At 35.7% G+C, this 21,358-nt stretch overlaps 1 protein-coding gene across 4 annotated transcripts in view; it reads right to left on the bottom strand.

The window, feature by feature from the left end:
- MANEA (mannosidase endo-alpha) overlaps nt 1-20,946 on the bottom strand; it is a 57,112-nt gene extending 36,166 nt beyond the window's left edge. For 2 of the 4 annotated variants that reach the window (XM_081828672.1, XM_081828673.1), the window contains exons 1-3: nt 20,714-20,838; nt 8,503-8,589; nt 6,469-7,047 (exon numbers count right to left, since the gene is read on the bottom strand). In XM_081828672.1, coding sequence (XP_081684798.1) covers nt 6,469-7,047; nt 8,503-8,521 — 598 coding nt within the window. In that variant the 5' untranslated portion in view covers nt 8,522-8,589; nt 20,714-20,838. Of the gene's footprint in view, nt 1-6,468; nt 7,048-8,502; nt 8,590-20,713 lie in introns of all 4 variants that reach the window. The other 2 variants (XM_031030195.2, XM_031030192.2) reach the window with 2 other exon arrangements.
- Between the last annotated feature and the right edge of the window lie 412 nt (nt 20,947-21,358).

The following is a 21,358-nucleotide window of genomic DNA, read 5'->3' as shown; positions in this document are numbered from 1 at the left end:
AAGATACTAGCCAATAGGATCCAACAAAACATTAAAAGGATTATTCACCACAAGCAAGTGGGATTTATTCCTGAGCTGCAAAGGTGGTTCAACATCCTCAAATCAATGTGATACACTACATTAATAAAAGGCTAAGAACCATATGATCCTCTCAATAGATGCAGAAAAAAGCATTTGACAAAGTACAGTATCCTATTTTTTTTTAAGATTTTGAGAGAGAGAGAGAACAAGCATGGGCAGAGGGAAAGGGAGAAGCATGCTCCCCGCTGAGCAGGGACCCCAACGCCAGGCTCGATTCCAGGAACCTGAGATCATGACCTGAGCCAAAGGCAGATGCTTAACTGACTGAAGCACCCAAGTGCCCCAGCAACCTTTCTTGATTAAAACTCTTCACTGTGTAGGGACAGAGGTAACATACCTTAATATCATAAAAGCCATATATGAAAAGCTCACAGCGAATATAATTTGTCAGGTCAGGAACACCATAGGGATGCACACTCTCACCACTGTTCAACATAGTACTAGAAGTCCTAGCCTCAACAATCAGACAACAAAAAGAAATAAAAGGCATCTATATCGGCAAAGAAGAAGTCAAACTCTCACTCTTTGCAGATGACATGATATTCTATGTGGAAAACCCAAAAGACTCCATCCCAAAATTGCCAGAACTCATACAGGAATTCAGTAAAGTGGCAGGATATAAAATCAATGCACAGAACTCAACTGCATTTCTATACACCAACAATGAGACAGAAGAAAGAGAAATTAAGGAGTCGATCCCATTTACAACTGTACCCAAAACTGTAAGATACCTAGGAATAAGCCTACCAAAGAGGCAAAAGATCTGTACTCAGAACACTATAGAACACTAATGAACAAAATTGAGGAAGACACAAAGAAACAGAAAAACGTTCCACGCTCATGGATTGGGAGAACAAATATTGTTAAAAAGTCTATGCTACCTAGAACAATCTACACATTCAATGCAATCCCTATCAAAATACCATCAACTTTTTTCAAAGAGCTGGAACAAATAGTCCTAAAATTTGTATGGAATCAGAAAAGCCAAAGGAATGTTGAAAAAGAAAACCAAAACTGGTGGTATCACAATTCCAGACTTCAAGTTCTATTTCAAAGCTGTAATCATCAAGATGATACGCTACTGGCACAAAAATAGACACAAAGATCAATGGCACAGAGAACCCAGAAATGGACCCTCAACTCTATGGTCAACTAATCTTTGACAAGGCAGGAAAGAATATCCAATGGAAAAACAGTCTCTTCAATAAATGGTGTTGGGAAAATTGGACAGCCACATGGAAGAATGAAACTGGACCATTTCCTTACACCATATACAAAAATAGACTCAAAATGGATGAAAGACCTAAATGTGAGACAGGAATCCATCAATATCCCAGAGAACACAGGCACCAACCTCTTTGACCTTGGTGCAGCAACTTCTTGCTAGACACGTCTCCAAAGGCAAGGGAAACAAAGGCAAAACAAACCATTGGGACTTCATCAAGATAAAAAGCTTTTGCACAGCAAAAGAAACAGTCAACAAAACCAAAAGACAACCGACAGAATGGGAGAAGATATTTGCAAATGACATATCAGATAAAGGACTAGTATTTAAAATCTACAAAGAACTTATCAAACTCAACACACAAAGAACAAATAATCCAATCAAGAAATGGGCAGAGGACATGAACAGACATTTCTCCAAGGAAGACATCCAAATGGCTAACAGAGACATGAAAAAAATGCTCAACATCACTTGGCAACAGGGAAATACAAATCAAACCCACAATGAGATACCACCTCATATCAGTCAGAATGGCTAAAATTAACAAGTTAGGAAATGACAGATGTTGGCGAGGATGCAGAGAAAGGGGAACCCTCCTACACTGTTGGTGGGAAGGCAAGCTGGTGCAGCCACTCTGGAAAACAGTATGGAGGTTCCTCAAAAAGTTGAAAATAGAGCTGCCCTGGGACCCAGCAATTGAACTACTAGGTATCTACCCAAAAGATACAAATGTAATGATCCAAAGGGATACCTACACCCCAAAGTTTATAGCAGCAAAGCCCACAATAGGTAAACTGTGGAAAGAGCTGAGATGTCCATCAACAGAGGAATGGATAAAGAAGATGTGGTATATACATATACAATGGAATATTACTCAGCCATCAGAAAGGATGCTTACCATTTACATCGACATGGATGGGACTAGAGGGTACTATGCTAAGTGAAAAAAGTCAATCAGAACAAGACAATTACCATATGATTTCACTCATGTGGAATTTAAAAAGGAAAACAGAGGTACATAGGTGAAGGGAGGGTAAAATAAAACAAGATGAAATCACAGAGGGTGGGACACACCTGGGTGGTTCAGTCAGTTAAGTGTCTGCCTTCCGCTCCGGTCATGATCCCAGGGTCCTGGGATCAAGTCCCATATCGGGTTCCGTGCTCAGTGAGGAGCCCGCTTCTCCCTCTGCCCGCCACTCTCCCTGCTTGTGCACGTGCTCTCACTCTGACAAATAAATAAAATCTTAAAAGAAAAAAAATAAATAAATCTACAGAGCAAAGCAATCCATAAGAAACTCTTAATCACAGGAAACAAACCGAGGGATGCCGGAGGGGAGAGCGCTGGGGGGATGAGGTAACTCGGTGATGGACATTAAGGAAGGTGCAGGATGTAATGAGCACTAGGTGTTACATAAGACTGATGAATCACTGAACTCCACCTCTGAAACTAGTAATACCCTATGTTAATTGAATTTAAATAAAAATTATTAAAAATCCCTCCACTGTTCAAGCCAAAAAAAATTCCTATAGCATTTTTCATAGTAATAAAAGAAACAATCCTCGAATTTGTATGGAACCACAAAAGACTCCTGGATAGACAAAGCAAAGATAACAAAGAAAAGCAAAACTGGAGCCATCATATTTACTGATTTCAAACTATACACGAAGCTATACTAATTATACAGTATGATCCTGGCATAAAAATAGGGACTTAGATCAACAGAACAAAAGAGAGTACTTAGAATTAAACCCCCATATATACAGTCAATTAGTAAAGGATAAGGGAGCAAAGAATATTAATATTAAATGGGGAAAGGATACTCTTCAACAAATGATGCTGGGAAAACTGGATAACCACATGCAGAAAAAGAAAACTGGACTCTTACACCACCTAGAAATGGATCAGAATTAAACATTTGGATAGGACACCCAAAGCACAAGTAAGAAAAAATTAACAAGTGGGACTACATCAAACCTGAAAGCTTCTACACTGCAAAAGGAACAATTAAGAAAACGAAAAGGCAAATAAATTATTTGTAAACCATTTAACAGATAATGAGTTAATATCCAAAATATACACAGAATTCCTATAACTCAATAATGAAAAAATCCCCACAAATTATCCAATTAAAAAATGAGCAGAGGAACTTAACAGGCACTTTTCCAAAGAAGACTTGTCACTGTTGGCATGAAAGGTGCTCAACATCATTAACCACCAGGGAAATACAAATCAAAACCACAGTGAAACAGCCTTTCATACCTGTTATAACAGGTATTATCAAGAAAACAAGAGATAGTAAGTGTTGGCAAGGATGTAGAGAAAAGAGACACCTTGCACACTTTTGGGTGGAATCTAAATTGGTTCAGCCACTATGGAGAAGAGTATAAAGCTCCCCCCCCCCCCAAAAATTAAAAATAGAACTACTGTATAATCCAGCAGTCACAACTCTGGGTATAAATCCAAAGGAAATGAAATGTTATCAAAGAGATATTTGTATTCCTGTGTAACTGCAACATTACACGACAGCCAAAATGTGTCCATCAATGAGTGAATGGACAAAGACATGGTGATAAATATAGATAAATAGATGGATAGATATAGATGCACTCGCATGCGTACACACACACACATATATGTAAATACATATAAAGTGTGATATATATATACATATATAAAATGGAATACTATTTGGCCAGAAGTAGTGAAATCCTGCCATTTGCAGCAACATGGATGTATCTTGAGGACATTATGCTAAGAAGACATAGACAAATACTGTCAGATGGCTTATATGAAATGTAAACAAAACAAAGAAATAGAGTGAAATGGTGGTTACCAGGGGCTCAGGAGTGGGGACATGGAAGAGAGGTTGTTTAAGGTACACACTTGCAACTAGTACATAAATCAGATGTGGAGATCTCATACACAGTACAGTGATTATAGACAAAAAGGCTATTAAAAACAGTCAACTTGCTAGGAGACTAGATCTTTATTTTTTCCACCACTAGAAGAAATGATAACTATGGGATGTGATAAAAGGGCTTGCTGATGGCTACAATGGTAATCATATGCAAACATATATATCAAATTACTGCGCTGTATACTTTTAATTTACGGAATGTTAAATGTATTTCAATAAAAATGAGTACAATATTTAACTGATAAGAAAATAATTTATAGATGGACTGCAATGTCACTTTTATTTCTATCAAAGGATATAAAAATATTTGCATCAATAGTGAACAGTCAACATTTAAAATTAAAATAATTGTATTGTTGACAATGCTTTGAAGTAACTCATGTTCACACATATTATGTAGTAGTAAAATAATATACAGGGGAAAGGTCTTCATAAACATAAGACAGGCATAAAACTACATATGATTTGAAAGTTTTCTTCCTAATTACAAGTAATAACATACAAAGTATGTCATTTACGTATTATTTCTTCAGATGAAACATACCTGGGGGTGGGGGGGGACACTCATTGCATAAAGTTCAGTTTGCATTAAAAAAATCTGAAACTCCCATGGATATGCATTTTTTGTCAAGCATAGCAGTCACAAACAAGCCAACCTTGTAATAACAAAAAAGCCTTAAATGTGATATAAATTCTTTGTACAAAATAGTAAAGTCATTGAAAAGTCCTCTCCCCAAAAATAAATTGTAAACAGAGACTGTAGTCAATGATCTCTGGATTTACCAATCCTATTTCATGTCATATTTTATATTATAGAACATAGAAACTGGAGCTCTAAGTATATACTAGAAAATTAAATTTTTTTAAATAGTTGGAAAAAAATAATTACAGAAGAAAAACGAAAAACAAGTCATCTTGCATAGCTGATGCAGATTCACAGAATCCTACAATGTTTTGTTCATGAAAAAGCCTTGCACATCTCTATATACCTATTAGCTCAATAGTGAGTTTGTGCCTTTTGTACAGCTATAAAAATGTGAGAACACCCAATTTGTTCTTGTGGCCCTAGTGTTAGGGACACTAACAAGACAGAGGAAACATAACAGAGACTTTTTTATTTTAAAGGGTACATTAACAATTTAAAGAATTCTCAGGCATCCAATTATGTATTTTTTTATTAATTACCTGTGGGATAATGACTCTATGTAAATGTGTGCAGTTGGAGTGCCAGAAGGTAGAGGGAAGACAAAGTTGAGGGAAAAGGGGAATAAAAATAACCAGAGACTTCTCATCAGTTAAGTTAAAGCGCATATTGTAAATTTTAGAGCAGTCATAATATAAATAAAAGAAATATATAGTAAGAAGAGAAAAAAATGGAATAAACATATCTTATACAAGAGAAGGCAGAAAAAGAGGAAAAAGGAATAGAACAGACAGGATAAACAGAAAACAGCAAACAAAACATTTAAAATAAACCATATCCTTATTAAATACAAATAAACCCAAATTTAAAAAGCAGAGATTGTTAGACAAGTTTTAAAAAACAGAAAACCAAGACCAAATTATATACTACATGGCTAAAATTTGAAAGTCCAAATGTTCAAGATGAATGCAGAAACAAATTGCTATAATCATACAATGGACTACTACTCAGCAATAACAATGACTCAACTACTGACATAGTTAACAACAAGGGTAAACTTCAGAATGATGTGCCAAGCAAAAGACCACACACACACAAATGCCAGATGATTCTATTTTCATACAGTAATAGAACATTCACAACTATTCTACAGTGAGAAAAATCAGATTCACAGTTTCCTGGGGAAGAATATAGGGGTGCATAAGGAAGAATGACAAAAGTTTCTGGGTTATAGAATATTTTACTTCATGTTGGGAAGAGAAACATCATTGAGCTGTATGCTTGAAATGGGAGAATTCATTGTATCTTATGTAGATCATAATTTAATTCAGAAAGAATATTAAATTAGAAATCAATAAAAATATATCCAGAAATGTTCTAAAAATTAGAAATTAAACAATGTATTTTATAGTATTAAAAGGTGGTTTCCTGGATGTTTAAGTACATACATACAGCTTAATTTAGAGTTTATAAGCTTAAACTTGTAATTAATAACAATGTGAAGAGTAATTAGTAACTTAAACGGTCTACATTTCTACACACACACATATACACACATACACGCAATCACGTATCTAAACACACACCATAAAAATAATTACCAATTGAAGCTGAGTACATTTGTTTCATGTGAGTTTCAATGACAGAAGGATCCCGAGAGCTGTAAATTCCCAACTCAGGGTAAAAGCTGGAGCCAATGTCATCCGGGGGACTGTGTTTCCCTTGTGGATAATTCTTGGTTAGTCTAGGGTCCCAATGCTTCAGGATTGGATGGTTCCAATGTATATATTTACCATCAAATTGTGGATTTCCATACCAACTGTAATAAAATACATGTAAATAATAATTCAGAGGTTGCAGCTCTTCCAGGTAAGGTTCAGAGGCTTTGGAAGGCTTCATAGTGATTTCAACACTTTTTAAATTCTTGTTATTTGTTTCACTGTTGATTTTGTCATTGTTTTGGGAATCAAAGCTTTTCCCTAAGCGAGTTTGTTGATGAAGTACTGGAAGAAGTTCAAGTCCAAAAGGATCTCCGAAAGTAGCTTTATTTGGTCTCAGCATTTTTAAACCCATCATCAGGGAGAAAATAAATAGAATAAAAAGTGACAAAATGATGCAAGTCCTTCTTCGAAACTTTGCCATGATGACATACTTTAAACTCCAAAATGGTAAATGTTTAGCTGTAATTTGTTGAAAAATGGTAATTAGTAAATGGTATTGACAATATTTCCCAATGTATTCGAAATGAAAACTAAAATCCATAAAGTTCATTACATTGAAAAGTTTTAAAAGTGCAATATGTTAGTTCTATCATCAAATACTGATGTGTACAAAATCTATATATGGCTAGACTAAATAGCAGTATTTTATTTGGAAATAGCAATTATATCTTGTCAGATAAACATCTTAGGAATTTTATTTAAGAAAGTACTTTGCATCATTCGAACAGATTTTGTGTATGCTGAATATAGGAAGGAAATATTCTATGCAAGTGGACTAAAACTTTCCAAATATAAAATTAAAGGCTCACAGTTTAAAAAAGGAAATACTTATGAATGGATTAAAAGCCTCGTCAGTAAGTGGATTTTCAACAAACTTTTTTTTTAACTAAAATAATGATTGCACAAGAAGGGAGTAATCACACACATTATTTCATTTCTGAAATGAAAAGAATGAGAAATAAAAGAAGAATGATCACAAGGGAGGGGTTTCTAATTTAAAAATATATTACTTTATAACTTTGAACACCTTATTGAACAAAGATTATAAACACAGACTTATAACTTCTAAAATGGTATTGTGTATGTATTTTTATGTTTCAGTAACTGTATACACATATATGTGTAATGTGTATATATGTACATAGGTATATATACATACATAGGAATAAAATGTCTTTACAAATTTATTAGAAAGGTATTTGGGGAAAAATTGACATTGACTTTATTTATAAAATATGACTTTTTATAATAAACCATACTGTTGTTATTCTAGAGAATTAAGTTACAATAAACTAACCCTAATAGAAAAGACAGATAAGTAAAACTTAATCTAACCAGCAAGTAATTCTGTCTCACACACACAAACCCTCTCTACAAATTGCTACTTCCATTATGCATATATGCAAGAATTACTAAGATGAGCAAGCATATTTCTTTTAAGACTAAAATCACAGATTCCTCTCAAAGTTAACCTTAATTGTGAAATACATTACACCTAAAGATCAATATAAAAGACATGTCTAGGTTGAAACACAAACATTCAAAAAGGAAAGTGCCAGTTTAAATGCTCATTTCCATCTTTTGGGCCCTTTGCCAATCACCAGCCCTGCCCCTTCTCCTTAAGAAGGACTTGACTTTTGTATTTACCATCCCCTCACCTTTCTTTGTAGTTTTTCCAAAACATAAACATACCTAACCAATCTTAATTTTGTTTTGCCAGTTTCAAAATTTTAAGTAATTATATACACATTAATATGCATATTAATCTCCTACATAGATTTTTGTATGCTTTACATATACTTAGATATGCTATACATATGTATAATTATATATAATTTGATATACATAAAATATACAAAAATATTGGGGAACAACATTATTAAACCTTCTCTGACACTTTACTTTGTGTCTTACCTCTTTCCCATCCCTGCATTCCATCACATCAGTTCTTCCACTCCCATACAAAAAACCATGAAAATGGAAAGGCGTGGGTAGATAGATCTGGAGAATTTTATTTTACAACTGTATTAATCCACTGGTTTGATGAAAATGTTTTCATGTCAAGTATTCTCCTTCTTAAACTTTGGAAATAAAAAGTAGCCCTTTCTCTATTGTTCCTTAGACTCTAATTTAGTAACCCCCCAAAGTTATTATATTTTATTATTAAATGGAGACATTGTGATCACACCAACAAACTAGACTCATTTAAGTTTGTCATATAGCCAATCGTTAACATTACACATAAACTAAAACAAGCATTATGAAAGTAGACATAGTTTAAGATGAGAAACCGTTAAGTCCCTACTGTTGTTTTTCAACAAACAAAAATTTCATTTGGTTGAAATACCAAAAAAAGTCTAGAAAACTAAAAAGATGTATAACTCAATTGAGCAACTCAATTGTGTAAAAACTAGTATGCTAAGCGCCACATGAAATAGACGGATTAGATAGATTAGTAAAACATAGTTCTTATGTTCAAGGTACTTAAGAGTCCACGAGGAAGGCAGAAGACGCACGCAAGTAACTATAATTCAAAGAAGAAAAGTGCCAACAGAGAAGTGAAAGGCATATATAAAGCAATAAAATGCTTATATAAATTAAGGAGTTGAAGAAAATGCTTTAGGAAAAAAATAGTAAGAGCTTAGAAGAATGAGTACAATATGCATAGGCTGGTGGAAAAGGAAAGGAAAAAGAGATGGCCATAGTGTCGGAGAAAGTGTGCCCAAATATATGTTTTCTGGACATGAAAGACACATTGTGAAACAAAAAAGCCTCTGCAGGCCACATGCAGCCAAGAAAACAAGAGGAGGAGGAAAAATAAAGCTGTAGTGCCATGCTGAAACCATCCTGTACCAAACAAAGAGGACTTTTCCAGTAAAGAGGGGATCACTGAAGACTTGTAACAAAATATTGGCATAATGAAAGTTCAGAGTAGAAGGATGGAGCACTTATAAAAAATATTCAAGACATCAAACTTCACCATTTGCTCAATCTAATAATCTCCCATTCATAATAATTTTAACATAACTCTCTTCCCACATTACTATTTTTAGTGACTCTACCAACATGGATGATCCATCCAGTAGTTTAGTCTCCCAATTCTTTGCCTCACTTCTACAGATCTGTTCTTCCACCCCCACTTCACCAACTGAGGTATCATACTCCTACTATTGATCCTGTCTTTTAAATCTTTTACCACTCCAAAATCTTTTTTTTTTCCATTTTCTAAACATAACCTCTTGCGCTTTGAGCCCATCTAGTTTAGTAGTCTCATTCTGGTAATTTCTTGACATTGAGATGTCCTATCTACTTAGTCCACTGTTTCTGCTATTTTTCCTGTTCTTCATGTTTTGCCTCTAGTGACATAGTTCATCCTCCATAATCCAACATTTTAATTCCTCACTTCTCTCCTTTCTTGATACATACCTGGTAAAACTTCAAATAAATGACGTGTGTCTTGACTTTGATTCAGAACTACGGAACTATACTGGACAAAAACACGCAACCAGGCTGATTTTTCACTATGAATTCATGGCCATAAATTTCAAATGAACACTCAAGACCGCTTAACTATCCCATTACCATACTCTAGTATGTTCACTTTTCTAACCTCAGAATGTCATTTTCATATTTTTCATCAAACCTACTGCTATGTCACCAACTCCCTTTATTATCTTCAGATAGCTATGTCTTATACAGTTGACCCTTCAACAATGTGGGTTTGAACGGTGCAGATTCATTTATATGTGGATTTTTTTTCCATAAATATGGTACAGTAGTAAAAACGCATTTTCTCTTATGATTTTCTTAATACCATTTCTTTTCTCTAGCTTACTTTATTGTAAGAATACAGATATAATATGTAGGGTATACAAAACGTACGTTAATGAACTGTTTGTTATCAGTAGGCTTCCAGTCAACAGTGGGTAATTAGTTGTTAAATTTTTCCAGTCAAAAGTTATATGCAGATTTCCAACTGCACAGGAGTCAGTACCCTTAACCTCCAGTGCTCAAGGGTGAACAGTACTTCATAGAGAAAAAAGAAACAGTCATACAGGAACTCCCTTATCTTCCCATTAAGAAATTAACTAAGCTACTGGCATCAACTTTTGTCAGCAAATGTTTCCAATTATAATATTTGTTGTTTCACTTTTTCTTCTATAGAAAATTTTATTTTGTTGAATTTTGCTCAATTTTTTCAACTGCATTTTCTCTAAGTTTCTTTACCCTCTTTCTCGTAAGGCCTGATCTGTTGTGTTTATCTTGTAGTCATTTACGAAATAATTAGCTCTTTTACTTTTCATAGTTGTAATTTGCTTATTCATTCATATCTCATAACGATTTTATTTCTTTGTAAATATTAGGCTACAGTAGTCCTATTTTGTGAACATGTCTCTCTGGCATGCCTTCAGTGTTTACAAGTATGTTGAACTTTTTTGCCTATACTGACTTTGTATGGGATTTGACTTATCTTTTTCTGTTACTAAATATTACATGAAATAATTTTCTCTCAATTTTTAGGAGTGTTTTATTGTGATAGTTTTTCTAGCTTCATGCATTAGAGAGAACTTCTATTGTTTTTGTGAAATCTTACTATGGCCTCGAATTTTTTTCTGAGATCAGCTGGGTTTTTCTCCATTCCCACATTTATCTGGATGTTTTTATTTCCTTGGCTTCTATTTTGTTATTCTGCTCCATTTGAAAGTTATTTCCAGAAGTTACTCTTCTATATGTGGTTTTGTCCTGAAAACCAAGATGCTCTAGCCTCTTCAGATAGAAGACTTCAAAGTTACCCTCGCCCCTTGCAGCTATTATTCTCAGACTGGGCTGTCCTTCTTTCAAATTAACATCTATGTTATATTTAATATATTCTACATATAGAATATCTATATTTATTCCTGTTATCAGTTGAAGCTGATGCACTATTTCTTCTCCTTCCTCCAGCACAAACCAAGTTAGAATACAAGTCTTATAGCTGTTAGTGAGCTGTCCCCTTCCACTCATACCTTGGGGTCCATGGGGATAACTAGTCATTTCAGTTTTGTTACAGATATTTGTTTTAGTTTTACTATTTAATGGTCTGTTTTTAGGATTTCAGAATGATTCAAACACTATACCACTGCTGTTGCCATCACATCTTTAGCAGAATCTTATGAGTTTTGCACCCCTGTATTTTTATGACCACTTAGTTCAAAATATATTCAAATTTCCATTATTTGTCCTCCAATGACTATTTATAAATGTACTATATTTGGGAGACTTTCTCATTTTATTGTTGTTGATTTATAGTGTGAATCCACTGAAAACATCCCCTGTATGATTTCAGTCCTTTGAAATATGTTGAGACTTGTTTTAAGGCTTAACCTATAACCAATTCTGTTAAGTGTCCCATATACACCTCAAAAGGATACATATTCCACAGCTAGTGGTTACAGGTATCTACATGTGTCTACCAAACCAAATATGCTAACCATTTTGTTTATATTTTTCATATCCTCATTCATCTTTCTTCTGTGTTAAAAATCCCCCACTACCGTATTTATATCTATAGTTTACATTATATAATTTTAATGTTATGTAGAGACAAATTTGCAGACTATTTTCCTGAAGTATTAAATCTTGTTTTACAAAGAAATGTCCTTTCCTTCTCCACTGATGGGTTTTGTCTCACATTCTACTCCAGTATTAATATAGCTACAATGGATTTCATTTGGTTCATGCTGGAACAGAGTATCATTTTCATCATTTTATTGTCACCTTAAATGGTTAGTTTTTGAAATAGGACATTGTTTTATTATTGTTGTTTTTAATCTAATCTGATAGTCTGTCCAGTAATTGTAGTATGCAGTATATTTACAGTTCTGCAAATATGGGTATTTAAATCTACTTTCTTACATCCTCGCTTTTCCTTTTGGCCTCCTTTCAAGCTCCGTTTTTCCTCTTACCTTTTTGTTTTATTTTTCCCTATTTGTTAATTTTACATTTACATTGTCTTTGCTATTATTTTTATCTTTGTGATTATAGCATGCATTCTTATCAAAATCCAGGATGAATTAGAACTTTATTATGTCTCAACAATAAAAGCACACTTCTGCCCCAACTTTGTGCTCCTGTTTTGGTGTATTTTATTTTTTACACAAATCTTTTTTTTTTAAAGATTTTATTTATTTATTCATGAGAGACAGAGAGAGAGAGAGAGAGGCAGAGGGAGAAGCAGGCTCCCAAGGAGCAGGGAGCCCGATGCGGGACTCGATCCCAGGACCCTGAGATCATGACCTAAGCCGAAGGCAGACGCTTAACCATCTGAGCCACCCAGGCGCCCCTTTTTACACAAATCTTAAACCCCACCAGATGGGATATGGTTTTACACAGTCAACATTCATTACATTTACCCTTTCCTTTGCTCTTCACTTCCTCCTGCATCCCCCTACTTCCATTCAAAAGAATTTTCCTTATGGTGAAGAAATTATTCCCTCTAATAAGGCTTTTAGTATCAGCCCGCTGCTGATAAATCCCATGTTAATTTGTTTGAAAATATATTTTGCCTCCACTGTAACACAGATCTATAGACTTCTATATTGGCAATTTTCTTTCAGCACAATCCATTATCTTTGTTTCTGTTGAAAACTCAACTATTGTTTTGTGGTTCTTTTCCTTGATTTTTTAAAGACTTTAAGGATATTTTCTTTTTCTCTGGCTCCTTTTAATATTTTTCTCATTTTGGTTTTCAGCAGTTTTGCTATGGAATATGGTTTTCTTAGTATTTGTCCTGCTTTAGGTCCAACATGCTTCTTCAGTCTTTGGGTTGATATCTTTCCTTAGCTTTGTAAAATTCTTGACCACAATCTCTTCAAATATTGCTTTTGCTCCATGATTGCTTTCTCGTTCATATCTCATTTTGGAATACAATACTCATGTTAGAATTTTATATCCTCTTTTTTTTAAACATTTTAAAATTTCCCTCATCTCTCCTTACCTCAGTCTGAGTCCTTCTGAACGCTTCCTGTTTCCTAATTCTCTTCAGCTGTGATTTAATGTTATAATTTTACTTAGAATTTCCATTTAACTCTTTTCAAAGCCATCAGTTCTCTGCTAAAATTTTCCATCTTCTAATTCCTTGAACATGTTAATTCCACTTATTTAAAGTCCACCTCTACTAACCTGAATTGGATCTTAGGGATTCTGCTTCTATTGCCTCTTTTTTTTGTTGTTGTTTTGTTCTCTCTCAATATCTGGTTACTTTTTTTGTATGCTAAGTAAATTTTTTTAATTGAATGGCAGTCATTATAATGAAAATTTTTAGAGACAATGAAGCTCTATATATTATTTTCCTCCAGAAAAAAATTATGTTTGCGTCTTGAGGACTGCTAGGGTAGAGGAAGATTATCTTAATCTAATCAGAGTAAAATCTTCGAAACTGGTTTTAAGTCCTTGTAAATATCTGACTATTTGATTAATCCTACTCCCTTACATGCATGAGCACTGAAATTAAAGCCATGGGTTTTATCAAGATCCTGCCACTTTCTATTTTCCACCCATGTTCTTAGCTTCTGTTATTCTTGAATCAGGGGTTTTAAACAATCCTCCCCTATTTCCTCCACAATCTCCCAAAGAATAATGCATGTTGTAGGGCTCAAAGCCATTGAAATGATTAAGGAATTCCACCTGAATTCCCTTATAACCTGAGTGCAATGGAAGGCTTTATAACAATGACTCAAAATTCAGATGCAATATATAAAAAGGCAAATTAACTACATAAATTTAAAGATATGCATATCAGAAAACACTATTAACAAAAGACAACTGACAGTGAAAATACTGGCAAGATCTTCTACCTCACTCAAAATTTTTAAAAATGCAAATTAAAGTGGCTCCTGGGTGGCTCAGTCCATTAACCATGTGACTCTTGATTTTAGCTCAGGTGATAATCTCAGGGTTGTGAGATGGAGCCTGCTTGAGATTCTCTCTGGCCCTTCCCCCTCTAAAATAAACCTTTAAAATAATGCAAAATAAAACTACATAAAAATATCATTTATCTACAAGACTAAGAAAACAAAAACAAAAATACATCCCGTTGGCAAAACGGTGGGAAAACAAGCACTTCCAAACATTGCTACCTGAATGTAAACTGGTACAGCCTTTTTGTAAATTTGGCAATAGCTAACAAAATTACACATCCATTTATCTTTGGACTCAGAAGTCCTACTTCATGAAAATTACCTTAAAAATACAGAACCACATAAATAGCACATAAATCCATATACAGCACTGTAATTGTAAAATACTGGGGTGTTCAGCTGAATAAAATGAGGAAGAACTCTTTGAAATGACATAAATTGATTTTCTGTATATAATTCTAAGTAAAAGAAGGAAAATACAAACAAGAAAATATACATTTTCTCAAGTGCACAAAAGAAACACAGGAAGAACAAACAAGAATCTTGAGGTTGATTATGTATGGGGGTAAGGACAAACGGGACCGAGAATGTGGAGGGAGGAGAATGGGTAGAAGGGTTGGAGAACAGAAAGGACTCTACCTTTTTGTACAGCTTTGGCTTTTTGAGCCATGTCATATTTCACATACTCTAAAAAAACAAGTATTAAATGTTAAAGCCCAGGTAGTAAGCTGTTTTTGCAATGGTACACGTTAGCAATTTTTTAAAAAAAAATTATTTGTCAGAGAGAGAGAGCACAAGCAGGAATGGAAGGCTGAGGGAGAAGCAGGCTCCCCGCTGAGCAAGGAGCCCAATGTGGGACTCGATCCCAGGACCCCGGGATCATGACCTGGGCCAAAGGCAGAAGACACTTAACCGACTGAGCCACCCAGGTGTCCTACAATTCTTAATGTGTATTCTACACGTAAGCAAATGTATGCCGGAAACTGGGGCCCAGGTTTTTCACGGACAAAAAAGTTATGTATAAAGTGGGAAGCTAGAATAAAACTTGTGTTGTCAGATTGTAGTTAGCAGTATCTGTATGAATGTGTGGCTTTTATAGTAAATAGGGGTGTGTTTGTGTGTGTATATACACTAATATATTAACATTTCCTAGTTCTGTACGCTGACAGAGTCTAGACCCCAAGAAATTCCAGCAGCAATGAACACATCTGATGCCAATATTTTGGTTTTTAAATATCCTTCTCTACCCAGAAGAACCAGGTTCCTTGGAGAAATGTTGATTCCCAGACTGTGGCTGGGAAAGTACAAAATGAGCCTTGATCATCTTACCAGAAAGTAAGAAGTACTCAAAAAGTGTTGGGGACATGTCCATTGGACACAGGAGCCAGCCTGAAGGGGCAACTGGCTAAATCCTAGACAATTTCAGCAAAACAACAAGGAGTAATAAATGATAGGTACTAAAATAAGAATTCATGAATCCATACAGGTATTTTTTCATACTGATATTTTTTTAAATGCAAAAATAAAAGGAATAAAGAAGACTCATGTTAGAGTGCCAACTAATAAATTTAGATGGAATAATGGAATATCACTATTTGGCAACTACCATAACCAGCATACTAGGCAAAAATCATCAATGGATATTAAATGATTTGATGAGAAACAGGATATCTATATATTGGCAAAGAATCTCCCCAAAAGACACCTAATTAATACAAAGGGAACAACAGTAACTCACTGCAAAACCTAGCAGACACCACCTTAAACAAGTGATCAAAATGAACTCTGAGGATGCCGTAAGAAGGGAACAATCACTGCTATGGTATTTGTCAAAATTTAACTTGACTCTAAACATGAGGAAACATCAGACAATATATTAGACACTCACACATATATCCACACATACATATATACCTATGTACACACATACATATTTCATGTAATGTATATAATTATATACAATGTAAAACATAAGTGTGTATATGTGTATAATGATAAAGCAAATATAGTAAAATATTACCATTTGGTGAATATCCAGGAAAAATATACAGGAACTGAGTTTTTTGTACTATTTTTGAAACATTTAAGTATAAAATTTGAAAAGAAAAAGAAAAAAAAGAAAGAACCCCACCAGCAAACTGGAGGACATACGCTGGTAACCTAACACTTATTTCTGGGAAGGGCCAACTCATACCATCCTACAAGCTCTGCAATACAGGACTCCAGAGAGTGAATTTCTAATGTATGGAATGTGGCAGCCCCACAGAGAAGAATAAAGAGATGATACAATAATTTTGGCCTGCCTCTATCATCTCTTGTCCTGAAAATTCCAAATTATCAAGATGAAAACAAATCCCTCCCTTAAAGACAGAAACTTGACAAGCCATGAAGTAGAAAAAAGAATTACGGGCATAACAGGATCTCAACTACATTAAAGATGCACAAAGGAAAGAAAAGCACTTAAACATGTAAAATGATTACCTCTGGGTGATAAAATCTAGTGATATTTTCCTACTCTACCTTCTAAAATTAGAACATAATACTTCATAAGAAAAGTTTAGGAAATAACAGTAATGAACATTGCCAAGTCACAGAGAACAGGAGCAATGACTACAGGATTTAGAAATATAGCAGGAGGGGAAGAATGAAGGGGGGGAAATCGGAAGGGGAGACAAACCATGAGAGACTATGGACTCCGAAAAACAAACTGAGGGTTCTAGAGGGGAGAGGGGTGGGAGGATGGGTTAGCCTAGTGATGGGTATTAAAGAGGGCACGTTCTGCATGGAGCACTGGGTGTTATACACAAACAATGAATCATGGAACACTACATCAAAAACTAATGATGTAATGTATGGTGATTAACATAACAATAAAAATAATTTAAAAAAAAAATTAGTAAGACCTTGCCTTTTGAGAGGCTGAGTGCTGAAGTGTGTGGAAGAGTCAGGATATAGAATATTGGCCTTGCAATCTAAAAAAACAAAGTCCTAATCAGCCATGTTTACCTCTTAAAAAAAGAAACTATTATCTGTTGTGTTTTCTGACAAAGCTGTTCTGTGAATCATGCAAGATAATGTATGTGAAAGTGTAAAAGGATAGTATTTTAATCATATGGTAAATACCAATTAGATTTAAAAATAAAGGTGAAGTTAAAGGTGAAAAAATATAGACGACAAATAGTTTTGAAACTTTTATATTTGTTAGATTCATTTCTCAGATCTACACAAGAACACAAAACAAAATGTCCATTTATGGAAGCTGCCTTGTTTCCCCCACCCCTTGCCTGTAAATGTAGTTTAAGTGGGTCCCTCTCTTTTACGTTACTTAACTCACTTAAAATGTTCATTTATTACATTATAGATGATTCACTGGCTCTATCCTAACCTCCACATCTCAATTAACGGTAAGTCACCTCAACCTAAAGGCTGAGCACTGTGATTAAAGGCAAATATCCTACAGCTGTGCCTTTTAAAGCTTTCACCTATTCAAATGACCTCATCTTTCTCTGCTTTTTTCATCTATACAATGAGTTATTACCTCATTCACAGATTTTTGAGCATGAAATGAATTATAAAACTTTTAGAATCATTTCCTGTTTAGAGTAACACTGAATAAAAATGAGTATTGTAATGGTTATTAAATATGGGCATCTAGCAAGCAATTAATAACATAGTTAATTCTCTCTAAACGTCTATTCTCTACACGGCTAACTTTTAAAATGCTACTCATCCTTCAAGACAAAGCTGGAATGTTGCCACTTCTTGATACCTTCCCTAATGATTCCAGACTGAAAAGTACTCATTTTCTCATACATTCTATTGTTACAGCATTGCCTACTTATTAAAGTGGCATTTCTTTACCTACTGCATCATGCTATTTACTTACATGTATTGTATCCACTACTAGATTGCTCGAGGTCAAAAAATGTTCTTGTATTTACACTGCAGAAGAGCCCCACACATTTTATACACAGTGACCATTAAGTGTTCAGCTTAAACAATTTCAGGCCCTTTTGTTTTTGACATTAGTATATATTTGGGCAGTATGTGTATAAACAGATTCTACTGACTATATAGATGGTTGACCATTAACCTATATTGAACATATTATATAGGAAGAAACATCCAATAATTTAAAAATTCATTTTAATAAAAATTATCATGTTCAAGACAGCAAAACCACAGTGACCCTTGAAATGCTAACAGGTCTAATGATCTAGGAAGAAAGGAGTGGAGGAACTATTTATTTGGCTTCAGCAAAAGGAAGAAGTTTCAGAAGTCACCTGAGAAAATAAAATTACAAGTTAATTACAGATGTATGGGTTCCCAAAGTAGGAATCTACTCAAAGTATTGGCTATTGAAAACCTGTTTTCTTCAAAGGGCAGTATACATTACATAGTAATACACAGTAGTTATACCTAATAGGTTCTCTTGAAACTCTATGGTTTCTACTTTTGTGTTTTATGCTTTTAATCTTCGAAATGCTAGTTTTTCCACTTAGAGGTCTAAGAGATCCAGAGCATTGTGACATCAACTTATTTCAGAAAGTATTTGCTGTCAATCCAGTTAGGCCAAAAGATTTCACCTTTTAATTACCTATTATTAAATTATATAGACTCCTAGTGCCTTTTTCTTTTAGTATTGTTTTCTAATTTTATTTTCTAAGAAGCCATTATAGATAAATAACAGAAGATACACCTGGAACGTTCAAAATCAGTTTCTATACCAAGGCTTCCTTGCCCAGGTGGTTTTAGTGTAAACACTTACGCCCTCTGGTTAACAGAAATTCAGTTACGCATAATCGTATCCTTCCATTTTAGTCTTCATAACAACCTATGAAGTAAAACTTCTTTTTAACACCATTTTGCAGATGACAGATGTAACAGAGGTACAAAGCAAATGGTAAGTTTTCAGTGGGCTTAGTGAAGGGCTAAGTAACACTCTGAGGTTAAGCACCAGCAAGAAGCAGAGCAAACTTGGCTCTAGAACTCAAGCTCTTGCCTTCTATTCCACCGTCCTACATACAACCTATTACACAAATTAGGTTGAGATTTTTTTTTTTTTAGACAGATGGAAACAGCTGACATGTGGTCATGTTTTCATTTAAATAGTATGGGCTTAGAAAATAATTATGTTACCTACTCATAAATTGCAACTCAACTTTAATCTGAGGACAGTTTATTTTCTGATCTTACGCTTACTGTTCATCACATGACTACCAGAAACGGGTCTGGTAATGTTTTATGCACAGAGCCCGAAAGTCTACAAGATTCACTGCACCCCACCGTTTTTTCCTGAGCTTACATATAGCTCAATAAGAAGGAAATCACATGGTCATGAAAATGCTCTGTAATGTGACAGTATTACCAAACCTGTATTTTGTATTTTTCTTTCAAACTACTATCGAAAATACTTTAATATAACCCCTTCCAGTCCTATTTGTCTTTTTTAAAGTCCTATATTATCTTCCCTTGTTTTATTCATCTTTAAATACTTCCACGTTTTCTCTCAACATTTATCCATGGGTCTAACAATAAAACGAAAATTATCATAAATGCCTGAATTTCAATTTGCTCCTGTGGAAAATGGAAAAAGACATTAGTCCGGCATAGCTGTGTCCTGAAACTTAGCAAAAGATCAAAGTCTACGCTGATAGAGCCAAGCGTGTTGACAAATGAATGAAGAAAAAAAAAAAAACATCTCTGGGGTGGCTTCGCCATCCCTGATCTCCTCGCCAGAGGCCCACAGGCGCCAGGAGGCAGGCGGCCGCGACCCTCCTGCGACACCCCGAGCGCAGTAGGCCTCGATCCTCCCCCTCTCTCCGCAGGCTCAAGGCGCAGCAGCAGTAGCCTGGCTACAAAAAGGACAAGGCATTGAACGGCTTCCGTCACTCCCGGAATTCCCAACTTGCTGGGGAGAGGAGGGAAAACCGAGGCGACGACGGGAGGTTCCGCTCCAAAGAAGCGGCCGACACAAACCCGGCAGGGTCTGTAAAAAGCAGGCAATAAAACTAACCAGACACAAGAGCCAAGATTGACAGTGAGGTACCCTGGAGTCCCGAAAAACGCAGCTCGCCGCCTCTCGCCCGCCCGAGGGGCGCGAGGTTAAAGGCCATCTGCAGAAGCTGCAAGCACATTGGCTGACGGACAGGCGCGCAGGCTCTGGGGGTGGGTCCCGTACTCGCCGCAGCCGCGTCTGCGGAACCCTGAATCCTCCAGCTACTCACCGGGGTCTGGGAATCCGGCCACAAGCAGACGTTTCAGCCAGAGCCGCAGGGGTTGAGAGGAGAGGGAGAGCGGATGCAGACAGCCCGCGACCTCCCCGCCGCGAGCCCTTCCAGCCCCGCCTCCCAAAAGGCGCGCGCAGAGCGTTCTTGCCGCCCCGGGGGGGGCGGGGCCTGACTCCGGGCTCTAGAAGAGGGCGGGGCGCTGGCTTTCCATGCATGGGCTCCCCCTAATCTGTGAGCGTCGGGAGGGGCGTGGATAAAGGAGAGGAGAGCTTTTCCGGGTGTCCCGAGCGGATGGAGAAAAGGGGCGGAGCCGACTCTGGCTGGACTCCCCACCCACCTCTCCGACTAGGGAGGACCCACCCCTCTCTTAAAAACTGTTCTTCTGGGAAGCTCTCACTAATACAGGACAGCTGGTTTTGATGGGAGGCTTTCCAAAGTTGCTTTAACTCGAGTACACCGGTTGTTTTCAAACTCTTTAAGGAACAGTTTAAAAAAAAAACAAAAAAACTTTTCTTGAAGGCCCTAAGTAAATAAAGATGACATTTAATTTGCAAATGTATTGTATAAAATCACATTTGTAGTGGAGTACAGAAATAATTGAGAACAACAATGAGACAGGTGTAAAGAACAAGAACTTTCGAA

Source organism: Leptonychotes weddellii, chromosome 8 (assembly GCF_054177405.1).
Source record: "Leptonychotes weddellii isolate Sample4059 chromosome 8, ASM5417740v2, whole genome shotgun sequence".
Lineage (NCBI taxonomy): Eukaryota > Metazoa > Chordata > Mammalia > Carnivora > Phocidae > Leptonychotes > Leptonychotes weddellii.
This window is presented reverse-complemented; position numbering and strand designations above follow the sequence as displayed.